This window comes from Aegilops tauschii, chromosome 2 (genome assembly GCF_002575655.3).
Source record: "Aegilops tauschii subsp. strangulata cultivar AL8/78 chromosome 2, Aet v6.0, whole genome shotgun sequence".
Lineage (NCBI taxonomy): Eukaryota > Viridiplantae > Streptophyta > Magnoliopsida > Poales > Poaceae > Aegilops > Aegilops tauschii.
Window position 1 is genome coordinate 367,631,957 of NC_053036.3, and position 20,001 is coordinate 367,651,957.

Here is a 20,001-nt window from a genome sequence, read left to right on the forward strand (position 1 = left end):
CAAGGCCGCGGGCTTTTGGGGCCCGCGGCGCTCCGCACTTGACCTTTGCCTTCGCCTCGAAGCCAAGCCCGAGCGCGACTTGGGCCCGGGGGCTACTGTCGGCTTTCTGGGAACGGGGTCCCTAGACTTGCCGGCCTGCGGCCCATGGCGTGGCTCTGCGAGCGGGCCCATATGGCCCATCTTCATCAACAAGGCGTTCAAGACCCTCGTGAGGGGCCAAGCCTCGCGAGGCAGACGACGCAAGACCTCCTTAGGGCGGCCTCACCAGGTTGGCTCGCGAGGAGCGGAGAGTTCAAGGCAAGGAATACCTTGCGAGGTTCTCGTGACGTGAGCCATGACGATCAAGATCAGGCGGGCGCCAGGCGGGCGCCAGCGCGCGCAGTGTCCTTGTTTCCCCTTTGGTGCTAAGGAAGCAAGCGCAGGCGCGGAGTACCGAGGCGTCAAGCAAAGGTTTCCATATCGGTGCAACGAGACCAAGACCAGCAGGACGACAAGACGGAGGTCACCATGGAGCCCAAGGCGGCGTCACCACCAGAGCCTTTTGCACGCGAAGACCGCTTTTGTCAGGATAAGCTGTACTGGCTGTCCCCTTTCAAATTGGCCGTTGTTGGCTCCCTTCCCGCTCAATATTTGGGGAGAGGACCAGGGCCTCTATAAATAGGATTAGCCACCATCGTATTAGGGGACGGATCGATCTGATCTCGAGCCAACCCTTAGTCACACTCGAGCACAAGAACACCTAAACCTCAGGAGGATGTTCTTCCCCTTGTACTGTTCATCCATAGCCCAAGAGGCAATCCACCACCACCACACTGGAGTAGGGTATTACACCACAACGGTGGCCCGAACCAGTATAAATCTTGTCTCTTTCGTGTTCTGTGTTCGTCGAGTTAGCCCTTCAAATCTTAGCGAAGCTAGGACCTAGATCGGCAGGGGGAGATCTTCGCGCGCACCCCAATGTTCGAACCTTGAGGGTTTTGCCGGAACCCGTGATCCGACACTTAACTCAATCCACTTCGTGAACTTGTCCACGGCAACCAGCAGATGGGTCATGCCACCGCATGCTGTCTTGAATGGGCCCACCATGTCCAATCCCCATACAACAAATGGCTAGGTGATGGGGATGGTCTTGAGTGTAGAAGCCGGCAAGTGCTGCTTGGAGCTGAAGCGCTAGCACCCGTTGCACTTGCGGACCAACTCCTTGGCATCGTCCAAAGCAGTCGGCGAGAAGAAGCCATGGCGGAAAGCTTTGGCAATGAGGCTCTGGAGGCGACATGGTGGCCACATTCGCCTTGATGAATGTCTCTAAGGATAGCAATGCCCTTCTCCGGCTCCACGCAGCGCTGGAAGACGCCAGTCGCACTGCGCCTGACGAGTTCTCTATTGACAATCGTGTATGCAGCCGCCCGGCGTTGCACCTGCCGGGCCAAGATTTCGTCGGCTGGTAGCTCTCGGCTCACCAGGAAGTTGAGGATGAGCTGCACCCAAGATGGAGCTTCCACCACCATCATGAGAGCAACCGGCGTTAGGGTAGCCGTGTTGGGAGGCAGCGGGTCGGACCCGGCCACTACTTGTTGCGTCGTTGAAGTCCCCGGGCCGATTACAGCTATCCCCGGGCCGCCTACAGAAGTCCCCGAGCCGACTGCTGAAGTCCCCAAGCCGGATCCGACTGCTCCAGGGTCAGCCGGCACGGAGATGGACTCTGATTCTAGCGAAGGCTTGATAGGCGGCTTGCGTAGGCACTCGAGGGACACGCCGGCTGGTATGGCCTGCCAGGTGGAGCTGATCCATGCCAGGGCGTCGGCTGCTTCGTTGTCGGCCCGTGGCACATGGAGGAACTCGCACCCATCGAAGTGTCCGTTGATCTGCTGGACCAGGAAGCGGTAGCTTCCCATGTTGGCTTCCTTGGCGTCCCAGTCGCCAGAAGACTGTTGGACCACCAAGTCCGAGTCGCTGTAGCACAGAATCCGACGGATGCTGATCTCCTTGGCTAGCTGGAGCCCGTGGATGAGTGCCTTGTACTCGGCCATGTTGTTGGAGGCGGCAAAGGGGATCTGTAGCGTGTACTTGAGCTTGTCGCCTTTGGGAGAGGTGAGGACGCTACCGGCTCCCAATCCACTGCGCATCTTCGAGCCATCAAAGTGCATCAGCCAATGAGTGGAATCCGGTGCTGGCGGTAGGTACTGGGTCTCGTCCCAGTCGACTAGGAAGTCGGCCTGTGCTTGGGACTTGATGGTGGTGCGGGGCTGGTAGAGGATGGTGTGGGGAGCCAGCTCAATGGCCCACTTGGCCACCTGGCTTGAGGCATCTCTGTTGCCTATGATTTCGGCAAGGGAGGTGGTGCAGACGGCCGTGATGGTGTGCTCCTGGAAGTACTGCTTCAGCTTCTTGGCGGCAAAGTACACACCATAGCACATATTCTGGTAGTGGGGGTAGTTCTACTAGGAGGCGGACAACACCTCGCTTAGGTAATAGACCGGCCTCTGGACCGGCTGGGCCTTGCTGGCTTCTGGGTGCTTGACAACGATCACGGTGCTGACGACCCAGCTGGTAGCGGCAATGTAGAGGAACATTGGCTTTTTAGCAGTCGGAGCAGCCAAAACAGGCGGCATGGACAGCATTCGCTTGAGCTGGAGGAAGGCCTCATCCGCCTAGTCGGTCCACTCGAAGCATGTGGTCTTCTTCATCAGCTGGTACAAGGGGAGGGCCTTCTCACCCAGCTGGCTGATGAACCGGCTGAGAGAGGCTAGGCGCCCGGTGAACTTCTGGACGTCCCGCAGCCGGGTCGCCTTCTTCATCCGCTCAATGGCCTTGATCTTCACGGGGTTGCACTCGATCCCATGCTCATAAACAAGGCAACCAAGGAGCTAGACGGCTGGTACTCAGAAGACACAGTTCTCCGGGTTGAGCTTGATCTTAAAGCGGCGCAGGTTGGTGAAGGTCTCCTTGAGATCCTCCAAAAGGGTGCCGCAATTCTTCGTCTTCACCACTATATCGTCCAGATAGACGTGGGCGTTTCTACCGAGTTGCTTCAGGAGGCACTTCTGCATACAACGCTAGAAGGTGGCACTGGCATTCCTCAAGCCGACCGTCATGGTAATGTAGCAATAGGCGCCGAATGGGGTGATGAAGGCGGTCCTCAGTTGGTCGGCTGGGTCCAGCTTGATCTGGTGGTAGCCGGAGTAAGCATCCAAGAAGGACAACAGCTCGCAGCCGGCCGTGGAGTCGATCACCTGGTCGATCCGGGGCAAGGCAAAAGGGTCCTTGGGGCAGGCTTTGTCGAGGCTAGTGTGTCGGATGTGGGGTTCCGGCAAACCCTCAAGGTTCAAACACTGGGGTGCGCGCGAAGTCTTTCCCTCCTACCGATCTATGCCCTAGCTCGCTAAGTTCTCACAGACGAACTCGACCAACTCGCAACACAGAAAGACACGAGGTTTATACTGGTTCAGGCCACCGTTGTGGTGTAATACCCTAGTCCAGTGTGGTGGTAGTGGATTGCCTCTTGGGCTGATGATGAATAGTACAAGGGAAGAACAGCCTCCTGAGGTTGAGGTGTTCTTGTGCGTATGAACTTGTGGCGTGAGGATTCGATGCCCCTACTGTGGTGGCTAGCTCTACTTATATAGGCCCTGGTCCTCTTCCCAAATATTGAGCGGGAAGGGAGCCAACAACGGCGGGCAAATTTGAAGGGGGACATCTTGTACAAGCTATCCTGACAAAAGCGGTCTTCACCTGCGAAAGCTCTGGTGGTGATGCCGTCTTGGGCTCCACGATGACCTCCGTCTCACCGTCCTCCTGGTCTTGGTCTCGTTTAACCAATATAGCAACCTTTGCCCGATGCCTCGGTACTCTTCGCCTGCGCTGGTCTCCTTAGCACCAAAGAGGAAACAAGGACGCCGTGCGCGCTGGCACCCGCCTGGCGTGATGCGTCATGGCTCACGTCACGAGGGCCTCGTGAGGTTTGCCCCGCCTTGATATCTCCGGTCCTCGTGAGCCTTCCTGACTAGGCTACCCAAGAGGAGGTCTTGCGTCGTCCGCCTCGCGAGGCTTGGACCCTCGCGAGGGTCTTGGATGCCTTGTTGATGAAGATGGGCCGTACGGCCTGCTAGCTCAGCCGCGCTGTGGGCCGCAGGCAGGCAAGTCTGGGGACCCCCATTCCCAGAACGCCAACAGTAGCCCCCGGGCCCAAGGTGCGCTCAGGCTTGGCTTCACGGCGAAGCCAAGGGTCAAGTTCGGAGCACCGCGGGCCCCAAAAGCCTGCGGCCTCGGTCGACGCATGGCGGTTGATTGGACGTGGGCGTCTCCACTTCCCCACGCTGCCTCGGCAACTGCACGACTTGACAAATCCCTGCGACATGCAAGGAAAACCATTATTACCTGCGATCGTGGGAGGCACCGGTTGACCTTCTTTCGCTATAAATGGGAAGGGGGGCGGAGCCCCCGTCGCCCGTCTCTTCCTCGCTTACTTGCTTCTTTCTCCTTGCTCCACTACCAACAACAATGGCGCCTATCAGAAGGTTTTCCGCCGAAGAGAAAGAGAAAGCTTCCCGTGATGATCCAGGGCCACTTCCACCAAAGAAGAGGTCGATCCATCGCCATGATGAAACAGCGATGATGGTGGTGTCGAGGCCTTGGTGCGAGTGGCCTCCTCCGGGGTACCCGCTACCCTTGTATGCCCGAGCCGAGGGCCCAGGAGGATGGAGTGACGGGCAGCGCCGCCCGCGCCGTGCCCGGGGTCGCCGCGCCGCGGCGCCGTGTCCCGTCGTCCCTGGGGTCCATGCAGCGGACTCCTCGCGAGAGTTGGTGCTGTGGGCACCGATGCCTCCAAGCTCCTGGATCCGCTTCCCGCGGCTCTTCTCTGACGTGATGCCGCCGAGGGGGCCTCTCGAGCTCTGGTTGCAGCACGCCGACTGCGGCGCTCCGGCGACCGGAGGGAGATCGATGCGGTGCCCGCCGGCAAGATCTTCATGACCCACGGCTGGGGGAGATCGGACGGTTTTGCCGTGCGAGGGCCGCCCTCATGATCCACTTCGAGTACGACGGTGCTTCCACGCTCTTCTTCAAGGTCTTCGACGCCGAGGGCCGCCGCCTGGAGTGCTGCCCAGGAGAGGAGCGCCAAGCTGACGCGCACCCCGCTCGCGGCTACTCCAGCGGCAGCAGCCCTCGGGAGTCCAGCAGCTCTCCTGAGCTTTACGAGACTCCGGAGATGAGCAACGACAGCTACGTGCCCCCGACCTCTCGCCGTGCCCGGAGCAGAGCTGCGGCATCCAGCCGTCGCCGCCGCTGATCTGGATGGGGTTGGCACCGGCCTTCCGTGGCCCACTGTTGATGATGGCGTCTGCCATGGAGGGATGTAGATAGGATTCCCCTTAGTATCAGCTTTTGTTTCCTGCAAAAAACCATGAATCACCCCGTGGGGGCATGTAAGGGCATGTAATGTCTTTTGTGCTTATCTTCCTTGTTATGAAAATTGGCTGAACGCATGTCCCGTTAAGGCTCGCCCCCCCTTTCTTTCCTTGCGACAGCTTGTTGATCTACGCTGATAGGTCCCGGTCCCAAGGCGGCTACAGCTGTCGCTGGTATGCCAGGTCGCGTGCCGTGGTCAAGGCCAGGAGGTGCGCGGCCCGAGGTCCAGTAAGAGCTCCTGAGGCGCGATGCTCAGGAGGTCCCCCTTGGCACTCAAGCAGCTATGGCAAGGCGAGAAGGGAAGATGGCTTGGCCGCAACGGGGGTGCGGCATGGTGTGAGTGACCATTAGGCTCAAATACTTAGCCGATCCGAGGGCGAGACTTATCTTGTTGACTTCGCTGCGATTCCTGACGATGCGCTAGGGTTGCGCGCCAACTTGTGCGGCATAGACAGGCCGGCCCGTACGAGCTTCCCACCCCTTATGCTCTCCTTAGTGCTCTACGTCCACAGGTCCCGGCCCTCGAGCGAGCTCAGCCGCCGCTAGTATGCCAGGTCGCGATGCGGTGGTCAAGGCCAGGGGGTGAGGCCTCCGGAAGGCCTGTTGGCGCCGCCTCGCGCGACGCCGCTCTTCTTCTACCTCGCTCTCCCTCTCTGCTGCGCTCGAACGACACGAGGAGGACGAAGACAGAAGGAAGAAGAAGGACACGCGGAGGTTTTTAGCGCACGAATGCTTTCCTTGAGCTCGAACTCAATAACCCACGGCCATTACAACGAGCCCCGCAGGTGCTCTTATACCCTGGCCATGACCTGGCCCTCTTCGGCTGCGCCCACTCCGCGCACACACGCGCCTGGGTCGCCCCGAGCCCGCAGTAGTCTGACCCGATCACACCGCCCTCCTCGCCAACGGCCACCTACATCTATGTCATGGTTACCACGCGCACACACACGCACCCATGCACACGCACACACACGCACTTGCTACGGGCCCGACGCACCCGACGCGGCCAGTGCGTGCCCGCACACGCGCTCTGCTGCACTCGATCGTCGCCGCGGCTTATTATGGCCAACACTCTCCCCCTAAGCCATGGCCTAGAGGAGGCCGTTGTCCTCGACGTCAGCGTCCGCCAGCAGCGCGCGCTCCCCCGCGCCGTCGTCGTCGTCATTGTAGCCGCCACCGCCCTGACGTCGCTGCCGCGCCTACCACCATGCCGCCCTGCTTCCTCGTCGTCATCTCGGCGTCATGGAAGCCTCTGCTGCGCCTCTGGGACGAGCCGCCGCCACTCGCTGCCGCTGCCGAAGCCCACAGCTCTGTGCGCCGCCGTGCCGCGTCTCGGTGGCACGCACCACTGCGCCTCCACGGCCGTCGTGCCGAGCCTTCGTGGCCTCCTCGCCTCCGCGACCGCCGCTGCTCGACTCGCTACGCACCTCAGCCGAAGCCTCCATGTCGGCCGCGCTCGCCGCGCGCGCCGCGGACATCGCCGCACGCCACGGCCGCCCTGAACCCGATAGCTCTAATACCAATTGTTGGCGCCGCCTCGCGCGACGCCGCTCTTCTTCTACCTCGCTCTCCCTCTCTGCTGCGCTCGAACGACACGAGGAGGATGAAGACAGAAGGAAGAAGAAGGACACGGGGAGGTTTTCAGCGCACAAACGCTTTCCTTGAGCTCGAACTCAATAACCCACGGCCATTACAACGAGCCCCGCAGGTGCTCTTATACCCTGGGCACACGCCGGGCACGACCCGCACGTCCCCCGCCCAGCCTGGCCACGACCTGGCCCGCTTCGGCTGCGCCCACTCCGCGCACACACGCGCCTGGGTCGCCCCGAGCCCGCACTAGTCTGACCCGATCACACCGCCCTGCTCGCCAACATCCACCTATGTCTACGGCATGGCTACCGCGCGCACACACACACACCCATGCACACACACACGCACGCACTTGCTACGGGCCCGACGCACCCGACGCGGCCAGCGTGCGCCCGCACACGCGCTTTGCTGCGCCCAATCGTTGCCGTGGCTTATTATGGCCAATAGGGCCTTCACTTCTGCTGTCGGGGTCGTCGATTGCTGCGGCCTGAAAGGCGCGCTCGAGGGAGCACACCACATCTCTCTCTTCACATGGGACCGAGATGATTCCTCCGCTTCCTGGCATCTTGAGAACGTTGTAGCCGTGATGAGTGACTGCCATGAACTTGGCCAGGGCTGGATACCGAGGATGGCATTGTACGGCAGGCGGATGTGCGCGACGTCGAAGTCGATGAGCTCGGTACGGTAGTTCTTGCGCTCCCCGAAGGTGACGGGCAGGCGGACCTGCCCTATCGGTGTGGTGGAACCGTCAGTCACTCCTGAGAAGGGCTTGGTGGGCTGGAGCTGTTCATATGGCGCTTGGAGGTTGTCGAACGTGTCGATGGACAGGACGTTGAGCCCTGCGCCACCGTCGATGAGGGTCTTGGTGACCTGCACATTGCTGATGACCGGGGAACACATCATATGGAGGACGCCAGCGGTGGCGGCGCACTTGAGCTGATCCGCCGAGTTGAAAGTGATGGCGCATTGGGACCACCTGAGCGGGCGCGTGGCCTCGAGCTTGGGGAGCACTGCGTTCACGTCGCGAGCAAACTATTTGAAGATACGCTGAGAGGCGGGGGCCTGGGTGTAACACCCCGGATGTAACTTTCCATATTTGTAACTCCAACTCTTGCCATTTTCGGCTATGTGTTATGATATTCCCTTCGTGGTCGGGTTTTGTTTTTCGTTTTGCATTTTGTTCATGTAATGCATCTCATATCTTGTCATCATGTGCATCTCATTTGCATACGTGTTCGTCTCATGCGTCCGAGCATTTTCCCCGTTGTCCGTTTTGCAATCCGACACTCCCACATGCACGGGCGCACCCCTCTTGTATCTTTTCGTGTGCAGGTGTTAAACGTTCTCAGAATGGACCGAGGTTTGTCAAGTGGCCTTGGTATACCACCGGTAGACCACCTGTCAAGTTTCGTTCCATTTGGAGGTCGTTTGATGCTCCAACGGTTAACCGGGTAACCGCAAAGTCCTTTTGTGTGTTGCAGCAAAACCCCCCTCCAAACAGCCCAATAACCCATCTAATTCCCCTCCATGCTCTCGGTCGTTCGATCACGATCGTGTGGGCGAAAACCGCACTCCATTTGGAGTCTCCTAGCTCCCTCTACCTATATAAACACCCCTCCCCCGAAAATTTCGGATCAATTCCACCCTAACCCTAGCCTTCGTCCTCCGTGCGCCGCCGGACACGTCCGGTCCACGCGGGACAAAAATCCCGCCGCCGCCCTCGCCCAACCGGGAGCCGCCACATGGCAACGCCGCCGACCGCAGGCCCGCGAGACCCATGGCCGGCTCCCGAGCCCGTGCGCCTCCCCCGCTGGCGCCGCCGTCCGCCGCTGCCCGCCGCTCCGGTCGCCGCCTCTCCTCCCCGTCGCCGAGGACGTAGCCGGCCCCGCGGCCTCGTGCTCCTCCTCCCCGACCCCGTGCTCCGCCGCCTTCCCCGATCCCCGTGCCGGTCGCCGCCGTCTCCCTCTTCCCCACCTTCTCTGGCAAGCCCCGGCGAGCCTCGAGCCGGCCCGATCCAGATCTGGACGAGGTTGACCTCTCCCCTCCCTCCGATTTTCTCCAAGTCCCGAGGATTATTGCATAATGTGCTCATGTTCATCGCATCATATCTCGTAGCATACAACTCCGTTTTGCGTGCATGATATATCGAAATGTTCGACTCGAGATGCTCCTCGTTTTGTCCAATTATGCCATGCTCGTTTGAGTCCATCTTGATGCCCAAATATCTGATGCAAGAGTGTTATGTGATGTTTACTGCTGTTACTTAACAGAACTTGGTGTTTTGTTATTTTTGCTACATTTGATGTGTGCATCTTATGAGCATGAGCTCTACAGGTGTTTTGATCTATGCCATGCCATCTTTACAGAGGTGTATGCCATGTATTTGTGTGATCTATGTGGTGACTAGCACAAGCATGCAAACTAGGCTTCGTGATGTTTCTGTTTCCAGGGACAGGATTTTGCTAAGTCCGTTACCTGCTGTTATTTTGTTGCCATGTATCCATGTGGCTACAGTGAGATCCATGCTTCTATTGAGTACGTTCAGTAAGGATGTTTTGTATATATAGTTGTGCTCTATCCATCCATGCCCCTGTTTGCAATTATGGAGTGCCATAGTCTGTCTTAATCTTGCTCTACTTTTGCTATAAAATATTTCTGGCAGAATGTTAACATGATATTCAATTTTGCCAAGGTTGTTGTAGTTGATCCTTTCATGCAATATATTTTCTCTTGCCATGGTTAGCTTCATAAACATGCCATCTTCCCGTAGATATGCTTTTTTTGTCATGCATTGCTTTGTGATGAGTGAATCAAGCTCACCAAGATGCCTTCATAATGCTGTTAATGCCATGCTCTGTTTTCTGTGGTCTGGAACCTGTTAACGAAACTTGCTATGTTTACATGGGTGCGATCATATCTTCTGGTCCTTTTTGGGTCATGGTCAGTAAGGGACTTTTGTTATATGCTTTTAGTAGATTCATGCCATGCCTTGATTTGCTATGGTTAGTTCCTGTAGCATGTGTTTTGCTTGCTCTGAACATTGCTTCCTGATGCTGTTTATGCCATGTTCAGTATTTTGCATTTTTGCCATGCTTGTTTGAAACTGTTATGCTGTGATTTAGCTGTAGCTCAGTGTTCATCTTTTGTCAAGCATTTTGAGTAAATCACTATCATATGCTTTGTTGTTATGTTGGAGTGCTTTAGAATTGTTACTTGTTGTATTCTACGTGCTATCATGCTGTTAATCGCAGAATCGTGTCATTCTTGTTTTGCTTGCCATTTGCAAACCGTGCATCCGTTTCCGGCGATCTTTATATCGATTTCGACCGAAATCATCTCATATTTCCATTGGCATACTTGGTTTGCCAAGTTACTGCCTTGTTCATCCTTTTTCTTCTGGAGCACGCATACGCATCGCATATCATATCTCGCATATCATTTATGTATTGCATCATGTTGCTTGTGCTTTTCCCGTGGTTGATTGTGGTTCCATTGCTTGTGTTCTTGCTGTGGGTAGAGCCGGGAGACGAGTTCGTGAACGAGGAACCTGTTGAGTATGCTTACGAGGATCAAGTTTCGACAACTCTGAGAACCTTGCAGGCAAGATGACCATACCCTCGAAATTACTTCTATCTTTGCTTTGCTGGTTGTTCGTTCTATTGCTATGCTGCGCTACCTACCACTTGCTATATCATGCCTCCCATATTTCCATGTCAAGCCTCTAACCATCCTTTCCTAGCAAACCGTTGTTTGGCTAAGTTACCGCTTTTGCTCAGCCCTTATAATAGCGTTGCTCGTTGCAGGTGAAGTTGAAGTTGGTTTCATGTTGGAACATGGATATTTTGGAATATCACAATATCTCTTATTTAATTAATGCATCTATATATTTGGTAAAGGGTGGAAGGCTCGGCCTTATGCCTAGTGTTTTGTTCCAGTCTTGCCGCCCTAGTCTCCGTCATACCGGTATTATGTTCCTTGAGTTTGCGTTCCTTACGTGGTTGGGTGATTTATGGGACCCCCTTGACAGTTCTCCTTGAATAAAACTCCTCCAGCAAGGCCCAACCTTCGTTTTACCATTTGCCACCTAAGACTTTTTCCCTTGGGTTTTTGCGAGCCCGAGGGTCATCTTTATTTTAACCCCCAGGCCAGTGCTCCTCTGAGTATTGGTCCAACCTATCAGTCGCCGGTGGCCACCAGGGGCAACTCTGGGCTCGCCTATCGGAAGCTTGGACAATCCGGTGTGCCCTGAGAACGAGATACGTGCAGCTCCTATCGGGATTTGTCGGCACATTCGGGTGGCTTTGCTGGTCTTGTTTTACCATTGTCGAAATGTGTTGTAAACCGGGATTCCGAGACTGATCGGGTCTTCCCGGGAGAAGGTTTATCCTTCGTTGACCGTGAGAGCTTATAATGCGCTAAGTTGGGACACCCCTGCAGGGTATTATCTTTTGAAAGCCGTGCCCGCGGTTATGAGGCAGATGGGAATTTGTTAATGTCCGGTTGTAGAGAACTTGTCACTTGACTTAATTAAAATACATCAACCGTGTGTGTAGCCGTGATGGTCTCTTCTCGGCGGAGTCCGGGAAGTGAACACGGTTTGAGTTATGCATGAAAGTAAGTAGTTTCAGGATCACTTCTTGATCATTTCTAGCTTCGCGATCGTTGCGTTGCTTCTCTTCTCGCTCCCATTTGCGTTGTTAGCCACTATATATGCTTAGTTCCTGCTGCAGCTCCACCTCATTACACCATCCTTTCCTATAAGCTTAAATAGTCTTGATCTCGCGGGTGTGAGATTGCTGAGTCCTCGTGACTCACAGATTCTACCAAAACAGTTGCAGGTGCCGACGATACCAGTGCAGATGACGCAACCGAGCTCAAGTGGGAGTTCGACGAGGAACGTGGTCGTTACTATGTTTCGTTTCCTGATGATCAGTAGTGGAGCCCAGTTGGGACGATCGGGGATCTAGCATTTGGGGTTTCTTATTTTCATTTAGATTTGACGGTAGTCAGTCTATGTGTGGATTTGGGATATTGTATGAATTAATTTATGTATTGTGTGAAGTGGCGATTGTAAGCCAACTCTCGTTATCCCATTCTTGTTCATTACATGGGATTGTGTGAAGATGACCCTTCTTGCGACAATACCGACAATGCGGTTATTCCTCTAAGTCGTACCTCGACACGTGGGAGATATAGCCGCATCGTGGGCGTTACAAGTTGGTAATCAGAGCCATCCCCGACTTAGGAGCCCCCCGCTTGATCGAACCGTTGGCGTTGTTGAGTCTAGAACAAAAATGTTTTGATTCTTAGGATTATATATATCGGAGAGTAGGATTCTTTTTACTCCTCAGTCCCTTCGTCGCTCTGGTGAGCCCTCCTGACGTAGAAGTTTTGACTCTTCTCTCCTCAAATTTCACTAAAAAAAAATTTAGGATCACACGGGTATCTTAGAATCGTTCCGATGGTTTTGTGACGAGAACATTGTTCTTGGTGCCTCCTGACATTTAGGGGTTCTGGCAGTGTCCCGGGGAGTTGAGCTCCGAGGTGTTGTCGTCACAATTTTATCGTTGCAGTTCTGGAATACCCGAGTTTCGCCGACATCGAAAATCTCTTTTATGCAGTTGTTGGTGAGATCACCTCGACGCGACCCAGTACTGGGGCGGGAGTTCGGGAGTATTGCCATAACTCGTATAACGGATGCTTTTCGAAGGTTGAGGTACACGATTTCCGAAGGTTTCTTGGTTATCTGTTGACGGATGGATACAGCTGGATCTTGGGATTGCTAGTTTGAGTGATATATTTTGTGTCCCCTATATCCCCAACACCAGATTGCATAACCAGAAAGTTTCGGGAGTTTATAGGTGGGATTCAAGTAGCTCTTAGCATGTCTTCCCGCAGATATTTGGTTTGTGATTGGGTAATCCTTACCACTTATTTATTCCAGTTGCACCTTGCTATTTTATTCATCAATCCTTTATCAAGTGGCTTCTCACCTTAATGGAAGTGCGATGATTTACTATGGAATTCATTCGTTCATCCTCGTTCGAATGTTTATTGTGAAGACTATATGTTGCAATTTCTATCCGTTGATTCAACTTGTCTATTTGTCTATCAAGATGCTAACGGATGTCACCCTCTTCAGGATGGCTCCGCCAATGCGTCAGAACCCGGAACGCACTGAAGGGAGTCAGGCGATCCCTCCGCCACCACCTCCGCTTCCGGAGGCATGGCAAGCTATCATGGCAGCCACCAACGCCAATGCCCAGATGATTTTGCAACTCTTGCAAGAACTCATCCAAGAGCAAGGCAATCAAGGCCAAGGCAACAATCAGCCTCACTTCGCTAAAATCAACCAGTTCCTCGCAAATCAGCCGAAGTCTTTCAGCTGCTATGCCGAGGCCACAGATGCCGATGATTGGCTCGTGGACATCAACAAGCATTTTGAATGTAGCAATGTCAGGCCTGAAGACTTTGTCAAGTTCGCTTCTTTTCAACTCAAGGATCAAGCTGCCGAGTGGTATCAACAATACAAAGATTCCAGAGGAGGTCGTGTGATTACCTGGGATGATTTCCGCCGAGACTTCAAAGCTCACCACATTTCACAAAGTGTTGTTGAGAGCAAGCGTGAGGATTTCCGCAATCTCAAGCAAGGCAGCATGTCCATGTATCAATACAATACACAGTTTCAGAAACTCGCTCGCTTCGCTAAGCAAGACGTTCCTGATGAAAAGAGCATAATCTATCAATTCAGAGGTGGCCTCAGAGAAGATCTGCAATTACCTCTCGTGCTTTTTGAGCCGACCAAGTATGATGATTTCTACAACATGGCACTGAAACAAGAGGCTGCTCAGCTCAAGTGTGAGGCTTCTAAGAAGAGAGTCAGAGACGCAGTTCAGTCTTCTTCTTCCTCACTAGTGGCTGCTAAGGAACTGAAGTTCTGGTTGCCTCCTTGTAACACCCCGGATGTAACTTTCCATATTTGTAACTCCAACTCTTGCCATTTTCGGGTAGGTGCTATGATATTCCCTCTGTGGTCGGGTTTTGTTTGTCGTTTTGCATTTTGTTCATGTCATGCATCTCATACCATGTCATCATGTGCATTGCATTTGCATACGTGTTCGTCTCATGCATCCGAGCATTTTCCCCGTTGTCCGTTTTGCAATCCGGCGCTCCCATCTCCTCCGGTGCACCCCTCTTGTTTTCGTTTCGTGAGCGGGTGTCAAACATTCTCGGAATGGACCGAGGCTTGTCATGTGGCCTTGGTATACTACCGGTAGACCACCGGTCAAGTTTCGTTCCATTTGGAGGTCGTTTGGTACTCCTACAGTTAACCGGCTACCGCAAAGTCCATTTGTGTGTTGCAGCAAAACCCCCCTCTCTAAACAGCCCAAAACCCACCAAACTCTCTTCCATGCTGTAGGTCATTCGATCACGATCGTGTGGGCGAAAACCGCACCTCATTTGGACTCTCCTAGCTCCCTCTACCTATATAAATGCATCCCCTCCCGTATACATTCGCAGTCCAACCCTAGCCCCGCTCCCTCCGCGCCGCCAGACAAAAACTTCCACCGACGGACGTGTCCGTTTCCACCGCCGCCGCCACGTGTCGCCTCCGGATTCGTCCTTTCCGCGCCCACTTCACCGTCGCCGCCGAGGCCCGCCGAGCCCAGCGCGGGCCCGCGGGGCCCGTTCGCCGCCGCCCGCCGGCACCCTCCGCCGCCGCTCCCGCGCCGGCCGGCCCCGCCGTCGCCCCGCCGGCCGCCGCCACCAACGCCGCCGCCAACGTCGCCAGCCGCCGCCCGGGGCCTCGCCTCCCGAGGATCTGCTGCTGTCGCCGTCTCCTTCCTCCTCTTCTCCCGAGCCCCGCCGTCTCCTTCTTCTCTCCCGTTGCCGGCGACGAGCCCGAGCTCCTCGAGCGATCCAGATCGGTACAGTAACCCTAAGGTTGACTTTGCCCGTTTCCCGAATTTCGTGTCATTTATTTCTACAGCAAGTGCACCTGTTCATCATGGCATAACTCTCTGCATATAACTCCGTTTCGCGCGTGTAATATATCAAAATGTTCGCCTCGTGATGCTCTACATTTTGTTCAATTGCACCATGTTCATTAGAGGCCATCTTGATGCCCAAATCTCTGGTGCAAGAGTGCGAGTTGCTGTTATCTGCTGGTTCTTAGCAGAACTTGAGGATTTCTTATTTTTGTATCATTTAATCCCTGCATCTTATGGGCTTGAGCTCTACATGTGTTTTGTTGTATGCCATGTCATCTTTCCAGTGGAGTAGGCCATGTATTTTTGTGATCTCTGTGGTGACTAGAACAAGCATGCAAACTAGGCCCCGTAATGTTTCTGATTTCAGGGACTTCGTAATTTCTCTTAAGTCCTTGTCTGCTGTTATTTTGTTGCCCTGTAAACTTGATGCTACAGAGAGATCCATGCATATTTTGGAGACGTTCAGTAAGGATGTTTTGTAGATATTGTTGTAACTGATCCATTCCTTCCCTTTTTTGGAATTATGGAGTGCGATAGCATGACTCAATCTTGCTCTACTTTTGCTATAAAATATTTCTGGCAGATTGTTTACGTGTTATTCAATTTTGCCAAGCTTGTTGTAGTTGATCCATACATTCTATGCTTTTGTTCTTGCCATGGATAGCTTCATAAACATGCCATCTTGCTGTAGGTATGGTTGTTTTGTCATGCGTTACTTTGTGGTGAGTGCATCAAGCTCACAAAGATGCCTTCATGTTATTGTTTCTGCCATGCTCTATTTTCTGCTAAGTCTGAAACCTGTTAACGACACTTACTATGTTTACATGGTTGCCATCATATCTTCTGGTCCTTTTTGGCTTATGGTCAGTAAGGGACTTTTGTCATATGCATTCAGTAGAATACTGCCATGCCTTGTTTTGCCATGTTAACTTCTTGAAGCATGTTGTTTTCATGCTCTGAACATTGCTACCTGATGCTGTTTTCAGGCATGTCCAGTAATTTCACCAAGTCTGTGATCCTGTTATCTTTTGCACTTTTGTCATGCTTGTTTGAGCTTGTTATGTTGTGAACTAGCCGTAGCTCATTGTTCATCTTTTGTCAAGCATCTCCTGTAGATTACTGTCACATGATTTGTTGCTATGTTGGAGTGCTGTAGCATTGTTACTTGTTGCATTTTAAGTGCTATCATGCTGTTAATCGCAGATTCAGGTCACTCTTGTTTTGCTTGCCATTTGCACACCGTGCATCCGTTTCAGGTGATCTTTATATCGATTTCGACCGAAATCATCTCATCTTTCCACTGGCATGCTTGGTTTGCCAAGTTACTGCCTTGTTCATCATTTTCCTTCCGGAGCACGCATATGCACCGCATATCATTTTTTGCATATCATTCATGTATTGCATCATGTTGCTTGTGCATTTCTCGTGATTGATTGTGGTTCTGTTGCTTGTGTTCTTGTCTTGGGTAGAGCCGGGAGACGAGTTCTTGAACGAGGAAACTGTTGAGTACGCTTACGAGGATCAAGCTTTCGACAACTCTGAGAACCTTGAAGGCAAGATGACCACCCCTCGAAATCACTTCTATCTTTGCTTTGCTAGTTGTTCGATCTATTGCCATGCTGCGCTACCTACCACTTGCTATATCATGCCTCCCATATTGCCATGTCAGCCTCTAACCATCCTTTCCTAGCAAACCGTTGTTTGGCTATGTTACCGCTTTTGCTCAGCCCTTCTTATAGCGTTGCTAGTTGAAGGTGAAGTTGAAGTTGGTTCCATGTTGGAACATGGATATGTTGGGATATCACAATATCTCTTATTTAATTAATGCATCTATATATTTGGTAAAGGGTGGAAGGCTCGGCCTTATGCCTGGTGTTTTGTTCCACTCTTGCCGCCCTAGTTTCTGTCATACCGGTATTATGTTCCTTGAGTTTGCGTTCCTTACGCGGTTGGATGATTTATGGGACCCCCTTGACAGTTCGCCTTGAATAAAACTCCTCCAGCAAGGCCCAACCTTGGTTTTACCATTTGCCACCTAAGCCTTTTCCCCCGGGTTTTCGCGAGCCCGAGGGTCATCTTTATTTAAACCCCCGGCCAGTGCTCCTCTGAGTATTGGTCCAACCTGTCAGTCGTCGATGAACACCAGGGGCAACTCTGGGCTCGCCTATCGGAAGCTTGGACAATCCGGTGTGCCCTGAGAACGAGATATGTGCAGCTCCTATCGGGATTTGTCGGCACATTCGGGCGGCTTTGCTGGTCTTGTTTTACCATTGTCGAAATGTCATGTAAACCGGGATTCCGAGACTGATCGGGTCTTTCCGGGAGAAGGTTTATCCTTCGTTGACCGTGAGAGCTTATGATGGGCTAAGTTGGGACACCCCTACAGGGTATTATCTTTCGAAAGCCGTGCCCGCAGTTATGAGGCAGATGGGAATTTGTTAATGTCCGGTTGTAGAGAAATTGACACTTGACCCAATTAAAATACATCAACTGTGTGTGTAGCCGTGATGGTCTCTTCTCGGCGGAGTCCGGGAGTGAACACGGTTTGAGTTATGCATGAACGTAAGTAGTTTCAGGATCACTTCTTGATCATTTCTAGCTTCGCGACCGTTGCGTTGCTTCACTTCTCGCTCCCATTTGCGTATGTTGGCCACTACATATGCTTAGTGCCTGCTGCAGCTCCACCTCATTACACCATCCTTTCCTATAAGCTTAAATAGTCTTGATCTCGCGGGTGTGAGATTGCTGAGTCCTCGTGACTCACAGATTCTACCAAAACAGTTGCAGGTGCCGACGATGCCAGTGCAGATGATGGGATCGATCTCAAGTGGGAGTTCGATGAGGAACGTGGTCGTTACTATGTGTCTTTTCCTGATGATCAGTAGTGGAGCCCAGTTGGGACGATCGGGTATCTAGCATTTGGGGTTATCTTATTTTCATTTGGATCTTGACCGTAGACGGTCTATGTGTGTATTTTGGATGATGTATGATTTATATTTATGTATTGTGTGAAGTGGCGATTGTAAGCCAACTCTTTATCCCATTCTTGTTCATTACATGGGATTGTGTGAAGATGACCCTTCTTGCGACAAAACCATAATGCGGTTATGCCTCTAAGTCGTGCCTCGACACGTGGGAGATATAGCCGCATCGTGGGCGTTACAAGTTGGTAATCAGAGCCATCCCCGACTTAGGAGCCCCCTGCTTGATCGAATCGCTGGTGTTATTGAGTCTAGAACAAAATGTTTTGAGTCTTAGGATTATATATATCGGAGAGTAGGATTCTTTTTACTCCTCAATCCCTTCGTCGCTCTGGTGAGGTCTCCTGACGTAGAAGTTTTGACTCTTCTCTCCTCAAATTTCACTAAAAAAAAATTAGGATCACGCGGGTATCTTGGAATCGTTCCGATGGTTTTGTGACGAGAACATTGTTCTTGGTGCCTCCTGACATTTAGGGGTTGTGGCAGTGTCTCGGGGAGTTGAGCTCCGAGGTGTTGTCGTCACAATTTTATCGTTGCAGTTCTGGAATACCTGAGTTTCGCCGACATCGAAATCTCTTTTATGCAGTTGTTGGTGAGATCACCTCAACGCCACCCAGTACTGGGGCGGGAGTTCGGGAGTATTGCCATAACTTGTATAACGGATGCTTTTCGAAAGTTGAGGTAAACGATTTCCGAAGGTTTCTTGGTTATGTGTTGACGGATGGATACAACTGGATCTAGGTATGGTTAGTTTGGGTGATATATTTTGTGTCCCCTGTATCCCCAACACCAGATTGCATAACCAGAAAGTTTCGGGAGTTTATAAGTGGGAATTCAAGTAGCTCTTAGGATATCTTTCCGACAGACGCATGATATGAGATTGGGGTTCGACGTCTAGTGGTCCGCCTGTACACGGTTGGTTTTACAGTGGTCTCGTAGTGTCTTAAAGAGTCCTTGGCTATGCCGACTCGGGGACGCTTCGTATGTCATGTGCACAGCCTTGTACATGATGGTGCTGTATGATTTAGCCCGTGTGGGCCCCACCACGAAAACTTCGGACGAAATATCTATCATATGTTTGTTCCGGCTTATTCTGCAAGCCAATACTTTGTTTTGTTTTCAATTGTGGTATTCGAGTTGCTTCGAAATCAGATGTTGATTCCATATCCTTTTTCTAAGTGGCTTCTCAATTTATGGAAGTGCGATGATTTACTATGGAATTCATTCGTTCATCCTCGTTCGAATGTTTATTGTGAAGACTATATGTTGCAATTTCTATCCGTTGATTCTACTTACCTATTTGTCTATCAAGATGCTAACGGATGTCACCCTCTTAAGGATGGCTCCGCCAACGCGTCAGAATCCGGATCGCAGTGAAGGGAGTTAGGCGAACCCTCCGCCATCACCTCCACCTCCGGACGCATGGCAAGCTATCATGGCAGCCACCAACGCCAATGCTCAGATGATTCTGCAACTCTTGCAAGAATGCACTCAAGGGCAAGGCAATCAAGGAAATCAAGGTCAAGGCAACAATCAGCCTCACTTCGCTACACTCAACCAGTTTCTCGCAAATCAGTCCAAGTCTTTCAGCTACTGTGCCAAGGCCATGGATGCCGATGATTGGCTCGTGGACATCAACAAGCATTTTGAATGTAGCAATGTCAGGCCTGAGGACTATGTCAAGTTTGCTTCTTTTCAGCTCAAGGACCAAGCTGCTGATTGGTATCAGCAATACAAAGATTCCAGAGGAGGTCGTGTGATCACTTGGACTGACTTCTGTCGGGATTTCAAAGCGCACCACATTCCACACAGTGTTGTTGAGAGCAAGCGTGAGGAGTTCCGCAATCTCAAGCAAGGCAACATGTCTGTGTATCAATACAACATCCAGTTTCAGAAACTTGCTCGCTTCGCCAAACAAGACGTTCCTGATGAAAAGAGCATGATCTATCACTTTAGAGGTGGCCTTAGAGAGGATCTGCAGTTAGCTCTCGTTCTTGTTGAGCCTACTCAGTTTGATCAATTCTATAATATGG

The 20,001-nt window shown here is 52.5% G+C and overlaps 1 protein-coding gene across 1 annotated transcript; it reads right to left on the reverse strand.

Moving 5' to 3' along the window:
* Nucleotides 1–1,170: 1,170 nt before the first annotated feature.
* LOC141041035 (uncharacterized) lies at nt 1,171–1,895 on the reverse strand. The gene is made up of 2 exons (XM_073507145.1): nt 1,461–1,895; nt 1,171–1,263 (listed from the first exon to the last, which is right to left on the reverse strand). Exons 1-2 carry the CDS (start codon nt 1,893–1,895, stop codon nt 1,171–1,173), a joined length of 528 nt encoding a protein of 175 aa, XP_073363246.1.
* Between the last annotated feature and the right edge of the window lie 18,106 nt (nt 1,896–20,001).

Excerpts from the sequence above, each read along its gene's own strand:
- LOC141041035 (XM_073507145.1), bottom strand. The coding sequence starts at position 1,895 with ATGGGAAGCTACCGCTTCCTGGTCCAGCAGATCAACGGACACTTCGAT. Across the intron at positions 1,264-1,460 it reads AGCTCATCCTCAACTTCCTG|AGCCTCATTGCCAAAGCTTT; the intron begins GTGAGCCGAGAG and ends TGTCGCCTCCAG.